Consider the following 22,254-nt stretch of genomic DNA (forward strand, 5'->3'; position numbering starts at 1 on the left):
GCCCTGTCATGCGGGGAGGGAGCAAGCCCTTCCTGTGGCCTGTCCAACATGCGTCCCCCCCAGCTGAAGGCGGGGAGAGTCACCCATCCTCTTGGGGACTCTCCTCGTCAAGGCGGAAAAAGCGTGACAGGCCATCTGCGTTGGCGTGGTCTTGGCCAGGTCGATGTTCCACAGTGAAGTCCATCCCCTGCAGGGAGATGGACCAATGTAATAGTTTGGGGTTTTCCCCCCACATCTGCATTAGCCACTGCAGGGGCCGATCTGTCTGCACCCGGAAGTGGGTACCGAAGAGATAGGGCCGGAGCTTTTTGAGGGCCCACACCACTGCGAAGGCCTCCCTCTCGATGGTGCTCCAGCGCTGTTCTCGGGCCAGGAGACGTCTGCTGATGAAGGCCACTGGTTGGTCAAGTCCTTCGGGGTTCAACTGGGAGAGGACCGCCCCAATGCCATGGTCGGAGGCATCCGTTTGTACGATGAATTCCTGACTGTAGTCTGGGGCCTGGAGCACAGGGGCAGTGCACATGGCGGCCTTCAGCTTCTCGAAGGCCGCTTGACAGTCTGGGGTCCAGTTGACCTCCTTCGGGTGGTTCTTGGATGTGAGTTCCGTGAGGGGCCCCACAATGCTGCCATAATCCTTCACGAACCGCCGGTAGTAGCCGGTGAGCCCCAAGAAGGCTCGGACCTCGGTCTGTGTGACGGGAGGCTGCCAGGACTGGATGGCAGCGATCTTTAGTTGAAGAGGGGCCACCAGACCGCTTCCCACCTGGTGTCCGAGATAGGTCACGGACCCCTGACCAATTTGGCACTTGCTGGCCTTGATTGTGAGGCCGGCCCGTTGGAGGGCCTGCAGGACCTCTCGGAGGTGGTGGAGGTGGTCGGACCAGTGGCGGCTGTACACAGCGATATCGTCCAGGTAGGCGGCGCTGAACTCCTCGAGCCCCGCCAAGACCTGGTTCACCAGTCGCTGAAAAGTAGCTGGAGCATTCTTCATGCCGAACGGCATGACCTTGAAGTGGTAGTGGCCATCGGGAGTGGAAAAGGCGGATCGTTCTTGAGCCCGGGGTGTGAGACCGATCTGCCAGTAGCCCGCCGTCAGGTCGAAGATGCTGAGGTAGCGGGCAGCCCCCATGCGGTCGATCAGTTCATCTGCTCGGGGGATGGGATGAGCGTCGGTTCTGGTGACAGCGTTCAAGCCCCGGTAGTCGGCGCAGAACCGGAGCTCAGGGGTGGTGCCGGGGGCAGCAGCCTTGGGGACCAGCACGACCGGGCTGGCCCAGGGGCTGTCCGAAGGCTCGATGACCCCGATCGTGAGCATCTTTGACACCTCCTCTTGGATGCAGGCCCGTACCCGATCTGGTACGCGGTACGCCCGATGTCTGACAGGGGGACTGTCCCCAGTGTCCACGTCATGCAAGCACCAGGGAGTGATCCCTGGGGTGAGGGAAAACAGGGTCGCGAATTGCAGCAGGAGGTCTCGGCAGCCTTGGCGCTGTTCCGGGGTAAGGGCATCTGAGAGTCGGACCCCGTCCACGGAACCATCTTTTTCCCCGGTCCTTAGGAGATCAGGGAGAGGCTCGGAGTCTTCTTCCGCTCCGCTGTCTGTAGCCATCAGGAGACTGAGCTCCGAGCGCACAAAGTGGGGTTTGAGTCTATTGGCGTGGAGGACCCGGAGCGGGTTCCGTGGAGATTCCATATCGATGAGATAGGTGACGGGGCTCTTGCGCTCGACCACTTTGAAGGGCCCCGTCCACTTGTCCTGCAAGGCACATGGTTCGGTGGGGGACATCACCCACACTTGTTGGCCAGGTTCGAATTCGATGGAGGAGGCATTTTGATCGTACCATTTTTTCATGTCCTCCTGACTGGCCTCCAGGTTCGCTTTCGCCATTTCTCTGAATCGCCTGGTTTGATTGCGTAGGGTCAGGAGGTACTTGAAGACATCTGGGGGGGTCTTTAGGGGGGCCATCTCCCAACCTTCTTTGACTAGGCTGAGGGGCCCTCGCACCGGGTGTCCATACAAGAGTTAGAACGGGCTGAAGCCGAGGGACTTCTGGGGGACTTCTCGATATGCGAAGAGGAGGCACAGCAGTAGCACATCCCACTGGCGACGGAGGGGCTCTTCCAACCCCCCAATCATTCCTTTGAGTGTGCGGTTGAACCGCTCGACGAGTCCGTTTCCTTGAGGGTGATAGGGGGTCGTGAATCGGTAGGTGACCCCGCACTGTTGCCAGAGGGACTTCATATATTTTGAAATAAAGTTTGTGCCTCTGTCGCTGACGACTTCTCGGGGAAAGCCCACCCGGGAGAAGATCCCCATTAAGGCCCGGCCGACCACCGGGGCCGTTACAGTTCGCAGGGGAACAGCCTCGGGGTAGCGGGTGGCGTGGTCCACCAGTACCAGGATGAACCGATGTCCTTGTGCTGTACGGGGGTCCAGGGGCCCCACAATGTCTATGCCCACCCTCTCGAACGGGGTGGTGACAACTGGGAAGGGTTGCAGAGGTGCTTTAATTTGCGGCCGCTTTTCCCGCTGGCCTGGCACGTGGGGCAGGACCGGCAGTGGTTGAGGACGTCGTTTCTCATCTTGGGCCAGAAGAAGTGGGTCACCAGGCGACTGTAGGTTTTGTCTTGACCCAGGTGTCCAGCCAGGGGGACATCGTGGGCCAAATTTAACAAGAAGTCTCTAAAACGGAGGGGCACCACCAGCACTCGACTGGCCCCTAACTCCGCGATTCTCTGTTCACTGTATAACAAGTCGTTGTCCCAATAGATCCAATGGGCTCCGGTGGTGTCCCCTGCGCTCTGGGCGAGGGCTTGCTGGCGGAGTCCCTCTAGGGAGGGACAGGTCTTCTGTTCTTGACGGAACTGTACTTGGGTGGGCCCCCCCTCTTGACACCACTGAGCCAGGCTAGGAAGGTCCTGGGGTTGAGCGAGCCCTTCGGGAGTTTGTTCCGGGGGGTCGGTGTCCTCTACTGGAGCGATCGGAGGAGGGGGTGCTGGCCATTCGGGTTCTTCTGGTCGGGGGATGGTACGGGCGGCCATGGACCGGGTGGTTACACACGCCCAGTCCGGGAGGCCCAACATCCCCAGGTGTTCTCTTCTTTCTACGGCGGCCCACGGGGAACTCTCAAGATCATTTCCCAGGAGACAGTCCACGGGGGCGTCATCTCGGACCGTCACCTTCAACATGCCGGATACTCCTCCCCATTCGAAGGAGACGCAGGCCATCCGACATAGACTCTCCGAATTGTCGGCTGAACGGACGGGGCAGAGAATGTTCGGCAGGATCTGCTCTGGAGTCACCAGGTGACAGCGGACGGCCGTCACACTGGCCCCTGTGTCACGTAGGGCTTCGGCCCTACGCCCATTAATGTTCACCCACTGACCATATTTTCTGGTGTTGGCGGGTAGGGGAGCCCTCGGGACCATGTCTCTTCCCCCTAGGCACGCTAGAACCATGGCGGCCGGTTCCCACTCTTGTTGTTCTTGTTCGCACTCCTCCTGTTCCTCGGAGATTTGTTCTCCCCCCAGGGCGCCGGCAGCTACCTGGCGGGGTCTCGGAGTCTGGTTCTGTGGACAGTTCGGGTCATTGGCGTAGTGGCCGACTCGCTGGCATCGGTGACCTGTGACATTGGCTCGGAACCCCGGGCGCACCGGGGGGTTGCCCCGGTTGGCCGGGGGCGGGGTGCTTGCAGCGGGAGCGGCCGGGACGGTGTCTCTTCCTCGTCCCTGGCCTCCTCCTCCTCGGGGACGGTGCTGACTAGGTTGTTCCGGTTCTGTTCATGTGGCCCACTCCGGCCTACTCGAGTGCTCTCCCACCGGTCAGCCTCGGCGGCGAGCTGCCGTGGGTCAGTCAATTTACTGTCGAGGAGGTGCTGCCTGAGCTCGACGAAGCAGTTGTTAGAGAGGTGCTCCCACACCATGAGATTAAAAAGTTGCTCGTAGGTTGTTACATGGCTTCCCTTGATCCAACCCTCGAAGGCTCGGCTGAAATAGTTTACATATTCCACCCAAGTTGTACCCGGGATCCGGGTGCAGTCTCGGAACCTCTGGCGGTACATTTCGGGTGTGAGCCCATATCGGGTGAGGAGGGCCGCCTTCATGTGGTCATAGGAGGTCATCAGATGGTCTGGGAGCTGTAGCAGGGCATCGCGGCCTTCATTGACGAACCTCCCCCATAGACCGGCTCCCCAGTCACTTCGATCAATCCGGTGGGAGGTCATGGCGATCTCGTAGGCCTTGAACCACTGTTGTATGTCGTCATCTCGGAAATATTCTCGAACGACATCCTTGGGAATGTGTACTTTCTTTTCTGTCGTTCCTGGGGTGCGCGGTTGCTCGGGCACCCCCAGTTCTTTGTTCCGTTTCCGTAGGTTTATTTCTGCTAGATTGCGCTCGTGTTCGTACGCTAATCTTTTTTCTTCAAGCTCTCTCTGCCTCTGTTTTTCTTCCCGTTCTTCTCGGAGCCGCAAATGTTCTAGGTTCAGTTTCTGTTCGGCTAATTTGAGCTCACTGTCCATTTTGAGTCGGGCCATTTCTAACTCATGCAGTCTGCTTTTTTCTCTCTCTTGGATCTCTTCCTGCGAGAGACCCGTTCTTCGCTCCTCGGGAGCCGTGGTGTTCCTCTCTGATGCTGCAACGTTTTGGTCCGGGGGTCTGACGGCCCCGGTTTCTGCCCATGACTCAATGGCGTGCTTGAAATCGTCTTTAGTACTCAGACCGGTGGTAGCAATGCCTAGTTCAATGCAGAATTGTTTCAATTCACGATGGCTGTATTCTTCCAATTTCTCCATCTGGAATTTCTCGGTGGATCCGCTCTCTTTGGTTGTCATTGTGTTTTCGTCGTGGGGTGAGCTACTCTCTGTACGATTACGCGTTGATTCGGATCGCGCCGCTGGCCACCAATGTTAGACGGACCGGGAGGGTCGGCCGAGGACAATGGGAGAGGTCTCCAGGGAGAACCCCTCCAGCGATCGTACAGACAAGTAACTTCCCCCCCCACAGACGTACACCACACAGAGAAGGTTTAACGTTCTTTATAAGTGATCTTTAAGTACGGTAGAATGGTGCAAGGAGGTCTGGACTCAGGGGTCCCCTCGATTCTAGTCTCTTGGATGGGAAGGGGGTAGCGGGAGTCTTATTACCACTCTGGTAGATGCGATGATATGATGAATAGCTCACAATCCTCGAGCTCGGCGTTCTAGATGGACGGGCCGCGGCAGCGCCGGTGGGTCTCGAGATGATCGTAGGTAGCGACGGTCCGCGGCGGCGCCAGCAGGTCCCGATGAAGGTGGTAGTTACAACGGTCCGCGGCCGTGCCAGCAGGTCCCGACGAAGATGAAGGATGCAGAGGGTTGCGGCAGCGCCAGCAGGCAGGACGATAGTTCGCAAGGCAGGACTACGGCAGCGCCAGTAGTCCGTCAAGGATGAGTTCTTCACGGTGTCTCTTGACTCCAGGATACAACTGCCTTCCTGCTCTGGGGCTGCCCCAGTTATAGGTCTGGCGCCCTTTGATGTCCGGACCCTCGCACTTGGAGGTCGGGAGGTCCGGGATGAGGGAGTCCAGACACCCAGCAGGGGGGTGGAGCCAGCGCCCGGGGGAGCTGGGGGGCGATCGGCACCTGGCGGGGGAGAGCCATCGACACTTCTTTCTCCCATTGACCTGCCAAGTGGTCCGTTCACCTCCTGGGTGGATGGTGGTGCCGGGATGTCGGGGCCTGGCCAGGCCCAGGGTTAGGGTCGACCTGAGGCCACGCGGCCTCGTGGTGCAGTGTCCAAGATGGCGGCCGGGCCGGGCGAGGGCCGGTAGTGGTTCGGCCCCATGATACAGAGATGTCCGGGGGCAGGAGTCCCGTATGAGACGGGGTGCGGGGTACTTCTGTGGGTAACACCTGGAGGGCCGGGGCTCGGGCCCTGTCATGCGGGGAGGGAGCAAGCCCTTCCTGTGGCCTGTCCAACAGTTATAATAAAAAAAGTGTTAAAAGCATTTTTGTTACCTTATTTATAACCAAGAAGACATAATGTAAAACTGAAAAATGTTTATGCAACTGAGTTGAGGCCTGTTAAACTACCCACAGGGTAGCCTTTTATCAGGGTTTGTGTGGTATTTGAGCAAAGTATTTCCTTTCTGTATAAGGTGATAATCAGTTTCACATTATCGTGTTTGATAATAAGATCAAGGAGTGAGAAAAGTGTAAGTGAAAAAAGCAGTGTGTAAACACGCACTTTGTACTTATAGTCGTTGCTTAGGAGAAACAAGGCTGGAAATAACTTCACCTTTTTTACTGCCAGACTTGCTTGTAAGCAACGACTATAGTTCAAAGTGTGTTTTCAAAACACATAAATAAAAGGCATTATAATTTACAATGCCAACAGCTCAAACTCTCGCAAATGTGAGACCTATTGCATTGCAAATGCTTGTTTGATATATGTTTGCGTTAAGGCTGTTTCAGTTGTATTAGAAATGTAATTTTAGACCCAGTTCCAGACCAAGGATGTGGATAAAGGTAGAGCTATGTAAATATATTGACAAAGGGCTATGCAATTGTTGTTGAAATAATTCTATTTCTATACAAAAGTGTGTATGCTGAAAAGGCTACTAGGGCCTATGTGCTTTGCAGATTCAAATACCATTAGGCAAAGCAGCAATTATTTTACACTGCACTTATCTTGTGCTTTCCGCCCATGGATTTTGATGTTGAGAGAACTACATGTACCAGAATACAATGCTTAATAGGAAAGAAAACCTGTTGACGGTCCTTCCAAGCAAACACGTTATTTACTGCACCAATCAGACATTCAGATGTTGGATCTTTCCCCATGAGAATTTCCTTTGCCCTGGATTACTTTGTTTTTGCTTTTATTTAATCATTTAGTCTACAAAAATGGGAGCTGATCGCAAAGCATGACTCCTACGCAGTTCAGGTGGACCGAAAGTTACATCACCCGCAAAGCCTATTGTTTGGGGGTAATTGCGAACGTGAGATGATGGAGAGCTGTTGCGGGCCTTGAAAGTGTGGATATGGCGTTTCTCGCCCTATTCATTTTCTGTGAGCAGACAGAGTTTGTGTGCTTACTTGCTAAAACATTTGATAATCTAAACACGCGGAGATCCGATGAGATTGGATTCTCATCTCTACCATCAGGACGAGTCGGGTAATAATAATTGCTTTCTGATTTGGACGGAGATTTATTGCCTTCTGCTGTCAGATTAAAGGAGACGTTTTTGAACTACTCCACGGGCACACAAAAACATGGCAAAAAATATTAATCAGTTTATAGTACTGAATTTACGGAAAGAGGAAGATCTAAGTGTGCCCGGTTGGGTTTGGTCTCATGACTTCCAGAGCAGAACCTTTGTCAGTGGCAAGTGTTCAGCTCACTGAGCCACCCTACACTGCTAGCAATGTGGTCGTGGTTCACTGCCCCAGCATAGAGGCTAGTCCTTGGTGTGTGTGCACTTCACACACTCCTTTCAGCTTTTCCTCTCGCTACCGTTGCAGTCTCCGCCCCTTTTCTCTCAGCCTAGGCTCCCTGCCCACTCCCTGTCTAGTTCTGTGTGTTTAGTTACAGTTTATTCTGTATACACAGCACACATAAACTCTCCATAGATCATCTTTGAAAGCCCTGCCGAATATAAAATAGAATAATGTAAACAGCCATAAACTCTAGTCCCTGCATTAACTGTTGACTGAATGGAGGCCGCAGTCCATGCTGAAACCATGACCGGGCGCTGCTTTGCATGAGGTCTCCAGTCTGAGCTCATCAACAAAGAGTATACCCCGTGTCCCTACTCAGCCCCCATGTGTTTCATTAATCACCGGTAACTCAACACCCCAGTCTTCTTCCGCGCGCCAGCACTCGCCCTCTGACAACTTCTCCCCACATCAGCTCTCGCATACCAGTACAAACCTTCTAACCCTTCTCTGCTGGCAAGTAACCAGAGGATTGATGGAAAGCATGCAGTCTTTAAAAGTGAAAGCGGGCAGAAACCCATTGAAGAAAAGTAGGCTTACAAACTAAAGCAAGCTGTCGCCATCATGCTTTCAGTTTAATAAAAAAACAAGTACTTGCCAAACCAGCGCAGGAAATCTAGACTGTTTTTCATAATTCTTGCCCGTCATCGGTGAAGTGTGTTGCTTTAATTTACGGGTGCTTCCGTGCTGAATTAATGAATTAATATACTATGGACAAATACCAAACAAACACAACATAAATGCGTTCATCCCAGTGACTCCCGACCTGCTCAGAATTTCACAGGTGTGATTCACATACTGAACATGTAGAAAGAACTCAACCAAATGCATTATGGTCAATGCAGTTCAATCCGGTCCTTTTATTCACATTTAGATAGGTTTAGATGTTAGTATTCAAGTACTTGCCCCACCAGTGCTAGAAATCTTCTTTCAAATTGTTAGTGTCTCGTGCCACTTATCAAAGAAAACTATTCCTTCCATTTGAGTGTGCTTGCAAGCTGCTTGCAGAAGCTCTGAGGTGTGATGCAAGCCAAACCCAGGGTTCTCTGTATGTTGAGAAAAGACACAAACCGAATTTGGCAGGATGAACGTGGACGGACCATTCGGGGATTTTATGCACAAGTGAGATATACAGACTTATGGGGTAAAAGAAAGCTCTGTCAGCTGTGACGTCAAATGAAACACTCAGAACTGTTTGAGAGGAACGCATTAAGAGTCAGATGTAATCAAAAACAAGAGCGGCTGGGAAACTGAAAGGACGGCCGGCCAGCCATGAATAATTAGGGGAGGAGAAGCCGCAGAGCACACGCTGGGAGAAGCCCTTTAATGTGGTGGCGGCCGTGAAAAAATGCAATTAGGAGGGAGGGAGGCAGATGCGCGTGCTTGTTTGGTCACGTGATTCACGTGAACTCAAAGAAAACCGCACCAAAAAACCCTTGGTTTCATGAGTATTTTGAGCACTTGAATTCTCTCCATTTCCCATTCCTTCGGAATGGAAAAGGCAAGACCTAAAAAACTATAAACTAAAAAAAAAAAAAAAAAACTAAACTGAATTTTCCAGACAGATCAAGGCTCACACATTGGAAGAGTCTCTCACACATTTGATTGCAATTCCAGAAGTTAACAGACATTTCAATAAGATTTGCTTGTACATCATCCAGAAATCCATGAGGGCAGCACACATGGCGGATGGTTTAACAGAAAAAGAGGAAATATAAACTTAAGAGACGTTCAATTTGCACTGATATTCAATTCACTATTTTCAGTGTGAGCAGAAGATTATTTCATTCTCTCACAATCAAGTGGGCACAGCCAACGCATTTCTTCCAATAATCAGGGCTGTAAGCATATACAAAATAGGATTGCGAAAAACAAGGACCCCCTGGACACTGGTATCAGTGAACTCCTAGGGCAGGGACAATAATGTGCGAGCAAAAACCCTAGGCAGTCAACAACAGTGGCAAACAAGTAATATCAAATGACAGTAAAAACTTCAGGTATGAACAAAAAAATTAAAAGTAATCATAACTAATGTAGACAGATAAAAATCATACATGTAGATGGCATAACCATAACCGCACGATATAAACATAAGACTTAAAAAACACACATTTCATTACTATTTAAGGCATACATATATAAATTAATATCACTGGTTTTTATAAAAATCACACTGTGGCGAGTGAAACTCGATGCGCGTTTCGGCGTAAGGACGCCTTCTTCAGGAGCCACAAAGAGGTAGTGATATTATTGTCAAAAGTTTGACCCAAGCTGCGTACGATATAAACGATCAGTTTCTTGAATATTCGAAAATACAAAGATCACCAAAACAGTTGTGTTCCTGTTGAGTCTATCGTCAAAGCGCTACGAGAGGCCTTATATTAGAAACTGTCCACAGATTGGGGAGGTATTTAAAGTGTTAAAATCTTAGATCAACTCGGTGCTGCAAAAGTATTTTGTATTCCGAGGTAGAATAATGTTCTCTTCGTCGGAGCCTTCTTGTGATAGGAAACTTAAAAGACCGAATAAGAGCAGGATAATGCCCTTAAATGTCCGATGTAGCAGCGTGCAAGTCCGCCGCGCAGTCGAGGCACCGGAAAAATTACTCGCCACAGTGTGATTTTTATAAAAACCAGTGATATTAATTTATATATGTATGCCTTAAATAGTAATGAAATGTATGTTTTTTAAGTCTTATGTTTATATCGTGCGGTTATGCCATCTACATGTATGATTTTTATCTGTCAACATTAAAGTTAGGATTACTTTTAATTTGTTTGTTCATACCTGAAGTTTTTACTGTCATTTGATATTACTTGTTTGCCACTGTTGTTGACTGCCTAGGGTTTTTGCTCACACAGCATATACAAAATATACATGTGTATACCGATTTAAAATCAGAATACATTAAATCAATGTGCAATTACTAGAAGATAGACACAATAACTTGTGAATATACCAGACAAAGTACAGAAACCAAACTAAAAGGAAAACCAACCATGAAACAAGAGTGAAAAGCACGAAGGAGCAAATTCCTGTAACCTAAATTGAAATTCATATTCTTAAACAAATACAGCGAGTAAAAAAATACAAAATCCATTTACAGTTTCACAAATTGTGAAAACGATTCAGTCATGGACCCAATTCCAGAAATAATGGGGCACCCCGGTGAAAAGTGTGCCTTCTTATGTATCTTTGGGAGTAGATTATATGCATGGGAATCTAAGATTACTTACTAGGAAAAAGTTGAATTCAGCAATTGATCAAGGACCAATTTCTTTCCAGTGTATTAATTTTTCATTAATACGAGCCAAGGCCAATGTACATGGATTACTATGTAGTCTAGTGTAATGTGTGGTGTTGTTCAACTGTCTGTACACTTCTCCCTCATTGTCACATCTGTTCATAAGAACCACGTTGCCACCCTTCTCACTAGTCATTACCTTGAAAATTAGATCGAGCTATCCTCTCCTCTGCTGAAAGATTGTTTTTTTGAAAAGTTCTGACTGCAACCGTTTTTCTTCTAGACCGTACAAATCATCCGTGACTTGGTTATATAAAACCTCAATGCAGTTTAGAGGAGATCCCTTAGGTGTAAACCTACTACGGGTATGCAAGCCACTGTCACAAGTGTAGCCCTGTGTAATTTTTAAACAAGTATATGGTCCAGAGATGACTCATTATCAGAATCTAGGGACTAAAGTGTAGAAACCTTCTTGATATGTGCAACCGTAAGATCTGTAGGTATAGTTGCACATCTTTCACTCTCCCGACTAAAATCATTGATTGCAAAGTGACACTTCAGTTTCGCATTCCTGACCAATTTATATAAATCGACATGTGAATCTGAAAAGAAACCATGGGATACTGTGCAAAAACCAAGTCCTTTAATCAACACTGCTTTCTCTGTGAATTGTTAAAGCTTGATCCGATAAATTCACCACAAGATCATCATTTGTAATAGTATCATGTTTCATGTTGGTTTCATCATTCATGGTTGCAATCATTATTTGCTTCTTTTGATTCCTGGTCAGAACCAGTTTTTTGTTTTCGAATTTTCCTCCTCCCCCCCTCCTCTTGGTTTTACATTTTCTCTCTGCTTTCTCTTCCCTATACGTAATCTTAGTACCTCTTCGAACAAAGAAGGGGAGCGTGGCTTTTTTCTCACTATTTGGGTTATACTGTGTTACAGTGCACTCAGTATTGTGCTTGGACTCTGTCTGGGTAGGTTACAGTTTGAAACCTCTTTGGTTGTAACCTTTTTCTGTCCCTAACCTCCCTCTGTATACAACACTAGCTATTAAGTTTTTTTTTTTTTATCCATAACGTTGGATTATTTAACACATGTCACATGTTCATTATATGTATCCTATAGAATCTCTTGTAAATAGATTTTGTAATACAATAATTTTTTACTTGCTGTATTTAAGAATAGGACTTTAATTTTAGGTCGCAGGAATTTGCTCCTTCGTGCTTTTCACTCGTTTCACTGTTCGTTTTCCTTTAGTTTGGTTTCTGTACTTGGTCTGGTATATTCAAAAGTTCACATAGTTTTAATGTATTCTGATTTTAAACAGATATACACATATATTTTTGTCTATGCTTACAGCCCTGAAGAAGCCCTTATTGGGCGAAACATGTTAGCTGTGCCCACTTGATTGTGAAGAAAATGAAAAAGAATCTTCTGCTCACACTGAAAATAGTGAATTGAATATCCTTGCAATTTGAAAAGCCCCCTAAGATCATATTCTCTTCTTTCTCTCTTCTCTCTTCTTTCTGTTAAACTTGTATTTTATTTATGGCCATGTGGCAGCTGGTCTTGGAGGTGGGCAGTATATGATTTGTGACTTGTGAAGGACTATACTGGGTGGTGCAGTAGGTTGTACCCTGCTGCCTTACTTTGCCCTTACATGGCGGTTGGTAATAAAGGAGCCCATGGACCTCGTAAAGTATACACTGTGTCCTGGGTGGTGCAGTAGGTTGTACCCTGCTGCCTTGCCTTGCCTTGCCCTTACATGGCGGTTGGTAATAAAGGAGCCCATGGACCTCGTAAAGTATACACTGTGTCCAGGCCGGAGCCAATGATCTGTTTCGACATGTCCTGCCCATCGCACATAACTTCTGCAAAGTGGTCAAAAAAGAATGCTGGAAGGGACAGGATGGCAAGTTGCACCATCTCCCACAAGCTGTGGAAATAATGGGCGAGGCATAGTTGCATTGGCGGAGCAAAGACTCAACCAAATTCCAGGGTATCACACTGGACAAAGATCTAAACATGAGCATACACATCAACACAATGGGAAAAAAACTCTCGTTTGAATCTGAATTACCTCCGGAAACTAAAGCCACTGATCGATCCCGGTGATCTGAAATTGGTAGTCCAAGCACTGGTATTATCAAGAATTGAATATGGATGCACAACTCCATCAGGACTCCCCAGAATCTCAACAGCACCCCCAAAAGCTTGTCTCAATGCAGCAACTAGACTTATAACGGGAACAAGAAAATACAACCACACCACTCCTCATCTGAAAGCGCTAAACTGGCTACCATACCAAGCAAGAATAGAGCTAAAAAGTGCTTGTATCACTCGCAAGGCAATACACCACAAAACTCCACATTACCTAGCTCAGAAAATTACGCTATCCTGCGGCATTAGACCAGAGAGGATCGGAGGATTTTCTACTGAAACCAGCATTCTGCCATGAGGAGAATTATTTTTTTTTTTTTTTACGATAGAGCTTTCACAGGAGCAGCACCAAGGATTTGGAATTCGCTCCCACCGAATATCAGAAGAATCTCCTACGCTCCTAGATTCAAATAGACTAGGGCCTTTCTGATGGGTGCATTTCTCCCATAACGACCAACACGGATATCCAAGTCGTTATGGAAATTGACTGCCAATACGGCAATCCTAATGCATATTATCAATTTAACTATTGGGAGCAGGAATACTACCCTATTAGACCCAGATCATAGAAACTATTCACCTCCAGAGTCAAGATACAGTCATTATCTGAGCATGAAGGGCTAGCATCTAATCCTAAATTGAAGTACGACAAGACAATCTTGAATGTAATCTAATAATTTCTATCAGTCCTCATTATATTATTGTGTATGGATAAATATGTGCCAATGTTAGCGAAACACAGACATGTTATTGACTTGAAAAATTGGACATCTGTGGATATCGAAGTGGTTGGAAATGTAAAGCGCTCAGACACCCAACACAGGGTCTGGTTCGCGCTATAGAAAACACTAAATAAATAAATGGACAAGGTTCCCAACACAGAAGACCTCCCCCCTCCCCCATTTGCATTAATCTTATTGGACTCCCTATCTAGAGGAGGAGAGGGAAATGAGTCGGAGTTTTTCACGGAAGAAGAGGAAGCCTGATCAAGGTTCTCAGGGAAGGGATAAGCGGTCAATAATTTCAGATTTGAGTGCTAGGCGATAGAAGCACGAGACCTGGCCCATCACTGGTAAAGCTGAAGCGGGTTCGCTCTTTACAACAAAGTTGGGGTCAATCAATGCCTCACTGAAGAGTAGCAACAGCTCTACTGCCAAAGAGGAAGGCTGTAGAATCTGAGAAAATTGCTTGTGGAGAAAAAGGACAATTGCAGCTGAACGACGGAAGCAGTCTAATGAAATGGCATTTTAGATGGGAGGCCGTGAAGGACCCTCCAGATCAAACTGTGGGGAGGTGTCCAGTCCTCTAAGTTTGAGTGTAACTCCTGTGTTCAGGACAGACTACGTAAAAGGGAATGTGTAGTGGGTCAATTAGGATAGTACTAAAGGACTTCCAGTTGGACACATCTCAGTAGTCATAAATTATGTCAAGTAAATTACTTTTCTGGCAAGTAGGAAGTGATCTATCTCCTTTCAAGCCTAGTAAGGTAAAAGCTCCAAGTAATGCACAGTATTGGTTGGTTGGGGACTGGAACTGGTCAAAATGTACACTTTCTGTATTACAACCCCCACCCTTTCACATGGCTGGCTGTGCAAGCTTAAAGACACTAAAAAAAAAAAAAAATGCAGCTCCATTACATATTTGTTTTTAAAGAATCATGGATCATAGGGTGCAATTCTGGCGACACCAAAACACCTAAAAAGACAAAAAAATACGAAAAAAATGCAAAGTTATAACTTTTGCTTACACTTTCGCCGTACTCATGGGACCTTCACTGCCACCACACAATATTCTGTTTTTAATCTTAAGCAGGTTTCCAACCATACAATATCACATTACATTAGGAACAATATAACAAACTACAAACAGAATGAAAAGAGACTCAACTACATTCTGATTCACTCTCGTATTCACATCTTAATTCTACGTACCACAAGTAAGGGTGGATGTGAGACTTATGGTAACATTTAAGACTTAGCTCTCATTACCACCATCCTCATTCAACTTTAACTTCCACTCCACATCTTAACCTTTTGCAGGTTACAATCGAAGATGATCATGCTTGTCTTACGGGGGAAAGGGGTTACCTCGCTGCATGTATGATGTGCCCTGCAGGGAGTGCAATGGAAAATGCTCATTCCTAGACTGCCCCTTTCATATTTGAGGCCACTAAGCAGGTGCCTTGCAGCAGGAAGAAGCAGACTTCCAGTTCTGATCCAGCAATCGAGTAGAATATAAATAACTGGCCTTGCAAGTAAATCTCAATAGTTGGTAACACTATCCACGACCTATGTAACCGCATAGCCTAGCAAAGTACCAGTCAATCTACATCCCTGGCAAAGCACTGACCATCTCATCCAAGGCCAAGAATGGACCACAGTAGGCACCCTCCTCACGCTTCCTCTATGAACTAAAGAACTCACCACTAAATCTAAACATGAAAGGGTCCTGGAGCTCAAAATAAATGCAAAATTCTACTTTTGCAGTTGGACTTTGGGTACTATCAACTATATCCCCTCAGAGCGACGAATGGGGGCAACCAATATGAGGAATAGTGGACAAACAACTAGAGTAAAAACCACACAGCAACAAAAAGCATATAAAAAGTAGATTTATTGTGTTCTAATACTTTAATCTTTTAATCTTGAAAGTGTGAATTGGCGTACTGCGCTAAGCAGTGCTCTGGTTGGGATGTACATTTTACACACCAATGCCTACGTTAGGCATTGTAGGATGTCGAGGAAACGTTCCCTCCATGGCCGGTCCAATTGGTGTGGATAAACTGTCCTGGTTTGGAGAGCAGTTCGTATGTGTGTGCACCAAAGTAATCCCGCTGAGCCTGTGAAACACAAAAAAGTACTTGAAGTCTTTGTGGAAAAAAGGCACAACCCAGAGATTCCATAGCCTCTGGGAGAAACATCTCCCAATATCCATACACACACTCAAATGTTATGATACAAAGCTCAAAAGCAGTAGTGCAAGTTCGCACTGGGAAACAGAGCTTGTGCCGCAAGTGGATCTAAATTGCACTATTTGTGCTTAAGCTTGTGGTGCCATCCACAGGAACAGGGTGGGGGGGGGGGGGGGAGGGGGGGGGAGTTGGGGGAGTAAATAGGCAGTTACATTCACGAATTAAAAAATCCCATGAGATTGTGGAGCTACCTTCTGTACTGGGAAATAAGTTTCAATTATGCACATTTGTCCTGGGGAATTGCACAGAAGGCCAGAATTAATCTAATCTTGCATGGATGGGTGGGTGTGCGTGGGCGTGGGCGCCACTCTCTCATAAATGGAGGCAGACTTTCTTATCATGGGACGTACTTTACATCATAAACACTAGTGTCTCCATCATAACCTAGACTGTTTTTTCAGATTGTCTAGGCTAAAGTTCCTTTAAACCAGTGAATGAAGCTCACTAAACACACTCAACCACAGTATGCATTTCTCCATATTAGATCACAGCTATGTGGTGACAAAGCAGGTCTCACCTGGATTAGGTTTGCGGGGAGCATCTCATGTCGGTAACCATCATAGAAGGAGAGAGCTGTGGTGAAACAGGGCATGGGAATACCAAGCTGTACCCCAGTGCTGACAACCCGGCGCCAGGAATCCTGCAAACGTCAAAAGCAGGGGAAACGGTTCAGCTCATCACAAAAAGGCCACAGCAGGACCCTCAAACACATTTGAGCCCTACAAGAGGCGGTAATTTAGGTACACTTCACAGGCTGCGCACGGGGATTAAAGATTCCCCTTAAAAGCAATCAAAGTGAGCAGGTGACTTTAGACTGCATAGGAAGAGACAAGATGAGTGGGTGGATGAGGGGGTGAAAATCCCATGCCTTGCAAGAGGCGATATGGTAGATGGGCGGAGGTGGTCAGAGATAGAACCCCACGTGGGTGTAGTAAATGGCAGGTCCCTGGCTATGTAAAAGGAATCTAGGTCCATGGTAAAGAAGTCAACCATAGGGAGACAAGGTATGTGAGAGTTAAACTATACAGTGTGTTGAGGTCACAGGTTATGTAGAAGAGGACAAGGTGAGCAGGAGTCAGACTGTACACATGGAGAGAAGTTGTGCGGGTATTCCGGGGTGTACATGAGGCGGGCGTTTGCTCCTGTTAATTTCAGGAAGAGAAGCGACTAGTTTTGCTAAATAAACACCATCCCACTAATAGGACGAGTGTTCTTTTCATTCAGATTGTGTACTCCGTCCGTTGTTTTTGCAGATCACACTCACCTGACATCTTTCCATTTCCTTCTTGAAGAACTCATCTAGCAGCAAGTTCTGTAGGTTTGGATTTCCCTCAAAAGCCTCTTTGATTTTTCCCAGGAAAACACTAAAAAAATATTGTAAAAAAGGTAGTCATTTGATGCATTTCAACGGACAATGTGAACGGCAGATGGCGAGTTATCTGGTGTTCATGGATGTGGAGGCCTGCATATCAGTGTAGGTAAAAAAAAAAAAAAAAATTTGAACTGGATGACGAATTAGTAAGTTTCGCCCAGATGCTGAAGCGCTCAGAAGCTGACCACTGTATGGGCATTAAAATATATTAGCATCTTTCAGATGAATGAAACCTACATTATGATTGCAAATAAAGGGTTGGGGTCGTAAGAGAGGTGTTCCTCCACCCCAGACCCTCCCTGCTTGTAGCAAAGGGAACAAATCGGGTCTTAAATGTGGGTCAAACCATCAAAGATTGGTTCTGGAGGGGACCATGGGTGAACCAAACAGAAAAGATACCATCTAGCATGCTCTCCTGGCTTTTGAGGTGATTGCAATGCTACAAGCCTCGAATGTCCTTTCGGGTGCAATTAATAAATACATTTTGTACTAAAAACTCTACATAAATCTTTCCTGGAGCAAGTCTTTGCTGTGTGTTTGCTGCTCAGAAAAAAAATCTGTGGTTAGCAAAAAGGCCCTATGGAGAGAGGTCCTTATTGGTTTTTGCAACGTCCTTATGGGAAGTGTGCAAGCCTCACTGTGACCACAACAATTTTCAGTGCAGCCCCTCAACATATGGCAAAATGAAGCAGACTAAACAGTAGAGTCCTTTATGTAAAGAAAGATGCTAGTTCTCCATTGACCCCAATTGTTACCAAATTCAGAAAAAAGATTTACCACATTTGTCAATATAAAAACTTTAACTTGCACTTTAAAAAAATTACTTTCTGGGGTCATATGACGTGGGTGTGGTGAATAAAAGGCAGTGAATCGGTGGTGCACTGGGCACAGTCCACACCTCAAGGTAAGCATTGCTCACCCCTGGACCACCTTCCTCACCTCCGGATGATGCAACCTCCCCTCCACATCATTGCGATGCCACCGTAATTCAGTGTCCAGCCAAACTCCTTCGCCGCCTCCCGGAACAGGATAAATCCCTGGGCATACGATATGATTTTGGAGGCATAGAGAGCCTGTGGAGGTTAAAAAAAATTCATGAAGTTGCTTACTATGTAAGTTTGCACCACATGCATACAAAAAAAATAGTTCTGGCATAGGAGAAATTAATTTGCTACGGTCATCCTTCACAAAACACTCAGCATATTTGTATCAAAGTATTTTACTTGTTTTGAATCTCATACCCTCTGAAAAAGGAATGATAGTGGGTTAAAAGCGGGGCGAAAAAGTACACTTTGTGAAATGGAGATAAACTGCCCTGATTGGTCATATACCAGGTAGACATGATGCATGCTTATTTGGCATTTTACTGGGGGGGAGGGGGCTGTAACTAATCTGCATAGCTTTAATCACTCTTACTCCAAGGCCAATTTGTTATTTTCCTTTTTGCTCACCGGTTACCATTACATGTTGCTGGACTCTGCTCAGGCATTTTTTATAATGATTACTGCCACCAGAGAGGGAGTAACCTAACCCACTGTTCCTTTCTCAAGCCACAACAATGGACCAGTGCAGGTGGCCAATACAGAGCATCAGGTCATTGAGGGTTTTAGTAGTGATGCGAAAAATTTACTTTAGTGTAATTATGGAAAATTTCATACAAATTACACATAATTATGTTAAAAGAAAATCCGACATTCTGCGCTACGTTTTAGTATGGAATGTGTGCTTGCGTCAATCTGATGTGAAGTCACGTTATGGTAAAAAATAAAAAGCACAAAACACAAAGCGGCCGAGAACAGCTGCCCGTGTTCTGATTGTTCACGCTGTTCTGGTGTCACTCATGCAGCAGGGTGTGATTTCAGGGATGTTCATGTAACAAGTGTAACGTGAAACTTCTGAAATTATGCTGGCAAACTAAGTTTCACCAGGGCCTAGCTTTTAGTAACCCATCTCCAAGATCTAACAAAGCAACTGAAAAGAAACAAGAACACTACCGAGGTCTGCTTCATGTACCGGTCGCTGAAAACAAAATGCCGGCAAACAATAGTTTGGAACAGCATTCCAAGGACGTCATTTAGAGCACTGCAAATAGCCCACCAGCCCCTGCTGCAGAAGAGGAACACCTGACTTGCTTGGAAATCCCCACTTGTTGCGGTGATCCTTTCGAAGAAGTCACTGCAGCTGGAGCACAGGCCAAAAAATCTTGAATTCTGGCATTATTTGTGGTTTTGCAGAAATAACCCCCCTGCTCTGGTGTTCTTAGACGTAGACATAGCTACACTGAGGGTGGGCCTCTGGGTAGAGGTGCTTGACACAGTCGCCAGCTGAGACTGCCATTGGAAACTAGTGGTTCCCCCACCTCTCAAGTTAGAAGAGGAGGTGTCCTTTCTGGAGCAGCGATTCCCACTCCACCAAACTCTAAACGAACCTCTAGCGTCCCAAGCCAATTTCAGCATTCCAAACAGGTCAATATAGATGATGTACACAGGAAACACCGGAACCACATTTTGTTGCCATAATTCAATGGTCCGTGTATTAGGTTTGCTGAAAGACCAAGGCAGAGTGGCCTGCTAGAATTTGTACTGGTCTCGCAAGTGACACAAAACACATCCCCTCAAAGTACTGGCATTGAAGGGGGTCTCTGTGCCACTGGGAGCAGACCAGACAAGCAATTCTTGCATTTCTCGTCTGGATAGGAAGGATATCAGGGAGTGACCTTTCATAGCCTCTCAACCCACAACAACAATTGGTAGCATCTCTCGATACTCCATGAAGACATTAAGGGTCCGATTTACTCCATCCTCCTGACAGATATCACCTGCCAAAACTTTTAAATGTCTGCTGGGCCAGCAGACATGTCAAGCATTGAGCCATCACGGCGGTTCCTGACAAGGCACCGACAGTGCTGAAAAAACAAGCGAGGCAGGAGCGACTCATGCTGCAAAGGGCCCCCACTCCTATTGCTCTGCACAGTTCTAGTTCATGGGAACTGTATCATAACTGCACCAAAGTGAAGATTTCTGTATTGGCCAGCAGTCTGCTGCGGGCTTGACTTGATGATATTGCCGCTGCTCATGAAGAAAACTAAATCCCCGCTGCTGCCGAAGTGGGAACTCAGGATCAGCCTGGAGGCTGAAACTGGCCTAGAAGCATCATGGTCATGAAACTTGGTCGGGAGGCGCAACTTCTGCGTCCAGACACCAGCCTGCAGTTAGTCATAAGGACCACCACTGGTGAAGATTAGTGGGACAGAGCAGGTCGGTCCAGCGTGTCCGTGCGGCACACCCTGACCTGAACAAGGTTGCTTCTGTGGCCCCGCGAAGAAAAGTACCAGCAGTGTAAGGGTGGGAACACATCTCCTGCCCGCTGTACAGTCTGAACGGCAACACAACCAAGATCAGGGCTTAGTCCGCCAATGGAATCATAAACTGACAAGCGCAGGCAAGTCCACAGCACCGCTTAAGGCTGTTTAACCAGGGATTGAAAAGACATTGAACCAAATGGCAAATGAGCTCAACCACTATTTTACAAAAATAAAATAAAATCAAAAGGCCTCAAACACTCCTCTTATTCTCTTTATCAATGCTTTTTTAAAATGTATTTATTTAGTTGAACAGACCAGTAAAAAGCCAAGACTGTCTCCAGGGCAATCCTCAAAAACGAATGAACGTTTTACTTTGCACTTGCGTTGCTACTGTGGATCTATGGACGGCTTCTTATTTTCTAGCCATGTTTGTTTGTGTACTGTGTTCACAAAAACAGGAGAGCCCAATAAGAAAAATGAGAGAAACGTTAAGAATTAAAAAAGGAAAGCAGTTTATGTGAAATTAAGCAGAAGGTGAACTATAAATAAACAATACAAGGATTCACGCAGTTCAAAGCTTCTAGTACCAGGGCTTTGTCAGAGTTAACCAACACCAGGTCCCCTTGCCCACTTTAGTACCCCATGAGAATACCTGAACAAAATACCTGCCTGTAGGCTTTAACAGAGTATTACCAACCCAACCTTGAAGGCCTATTGGCTTTCACAGAGGCTTTTCACACTATACAAGTCAGGTCTACTGCTTTTGTCATAACCATTCATGGTACACAGATCAGACATATGGCATCTGACATAACGTTTCACAATAAACCAACCGGGCCTAATGCCTTCCGTTTTGGATTATCAACATAAAGCACAGACAGAGTATTGAGCACACGATTTGTTACAAAGCAACCACTGATACACAGTCACAACTTTACAAATATGCACATAACTACAGCTGGCAAAACAATATACAGCCCTCTGAAACAAACACAAGGATTCTCAAACCCTAAAGCTAGGCCTTCGGTTTGTCACAGGGGTAACCCAACAACAAAGGCTTGACCTACTACAGTAATCTGAGATTCCAGGTCGGTAACCTTTATAGCCGGCTTGTCCCCATCATCACCTCCATCCTACTAAATGGAGCATAAGGTTTCTCAAGTCAGCCGGTAGGCAAAGAGCCATCATAATTATAAATATGTATTGAAAATAAAAAATAAATACATAATCTATGACCTCTCGTAAAATGGCCCAGCAGAAATGTGACAAGTGTTACAACACTGGCCTACAGTAATCTGTGAGCTTCTGTGTAATAAAATATATTTGTGCAAACTTTAGCACAGTGTAATGGCAATCCACCCTTAAAGACCTATTGCCTATGACAAACAACTTTCAAAATGAACTGGTTAAGCTTACTATGGGGGTCATTAATGTTCATAATGAACATGTCAGACCTAAGGCGTAAGACATACATATTACCAAAAAACCAAATCAGGCCTATCGCCTTTATCAATCGTTTGTCACCGTTCCGAATTAAGGCACAATGAATTCTTCATAAGCTTTTCCGCAAGGCAACCCCCAGACATACAGTCTGAAAGTTATATATAGCTACAGCTATAGCTCAGTGAAAAAAGCAATAGTCACTCCCTTCCAAGGGAGTTAAAGGAGATTATCAAACCACAAATCTACCCACAGAGTTCATCAGAGAGGGGAAACTAGAGA

General features: G+C 46.5%; 2 protein-coding genes across 3 annotated transcripts in view; one reads left to right on the forward strand and one right to left on the reverse strand.

Annotated features, from left to right (window-relative positions):
• LOC147710658 (uncharacterized) overlaps positions 1 to 22,254 on the forward strand; it is a 509,433-nt gene that overhangs the window by 339,708 nt on the left and 147,471 nt on the right. The window lies entirely within an intron of this gene.
• Positions 15,484 to 22,254, reverse strand: part of PGD (phosphogluconate dehydrogenase) — a 53,718-nt gene continuing 46,947 nt past the window's right edge. The window contains exons 10-13 of the mRNA XM_086921343.1: positions 18,168 to 18,301; positions 17,121 to 17,220; positions 16,374 to 16,496; positions 15,484 to 15,724 (exon numbers count right to left, since the gene is read on the reverse strand). Coding sequence (XP_086777469.1) covers positions 15,605 to 15,724; positions 16,374 to 16,496; positions 17,121 to 17,220; positions 18,168 to 18,301 — 477 coding nt within the window. The 3' untranslated portion in view covers positions 15,484 to 15,604. The remainder of the gene's footprint in view (positions 15,725 to 16,373; positions 16,497 to 17,120; positions 17,221 to 18,167; positions 18,302 to 22,254) is intronic.

Source organism: Lissotriton vulgaris, chromosome 5 (genome assembly GCF_964263255.1).
Source record: "Lissotriton vulgaris chromosome 5, aLisVul1.2, whole genome shotgun sequence".
Taxonomy (NCBI): domain Eukaryota; kingdom Metazoa; phylum Chordata; class Amphibia; order Caudata; family Salamandridae; genus Lissotriton; species Lissotriton vulgaris.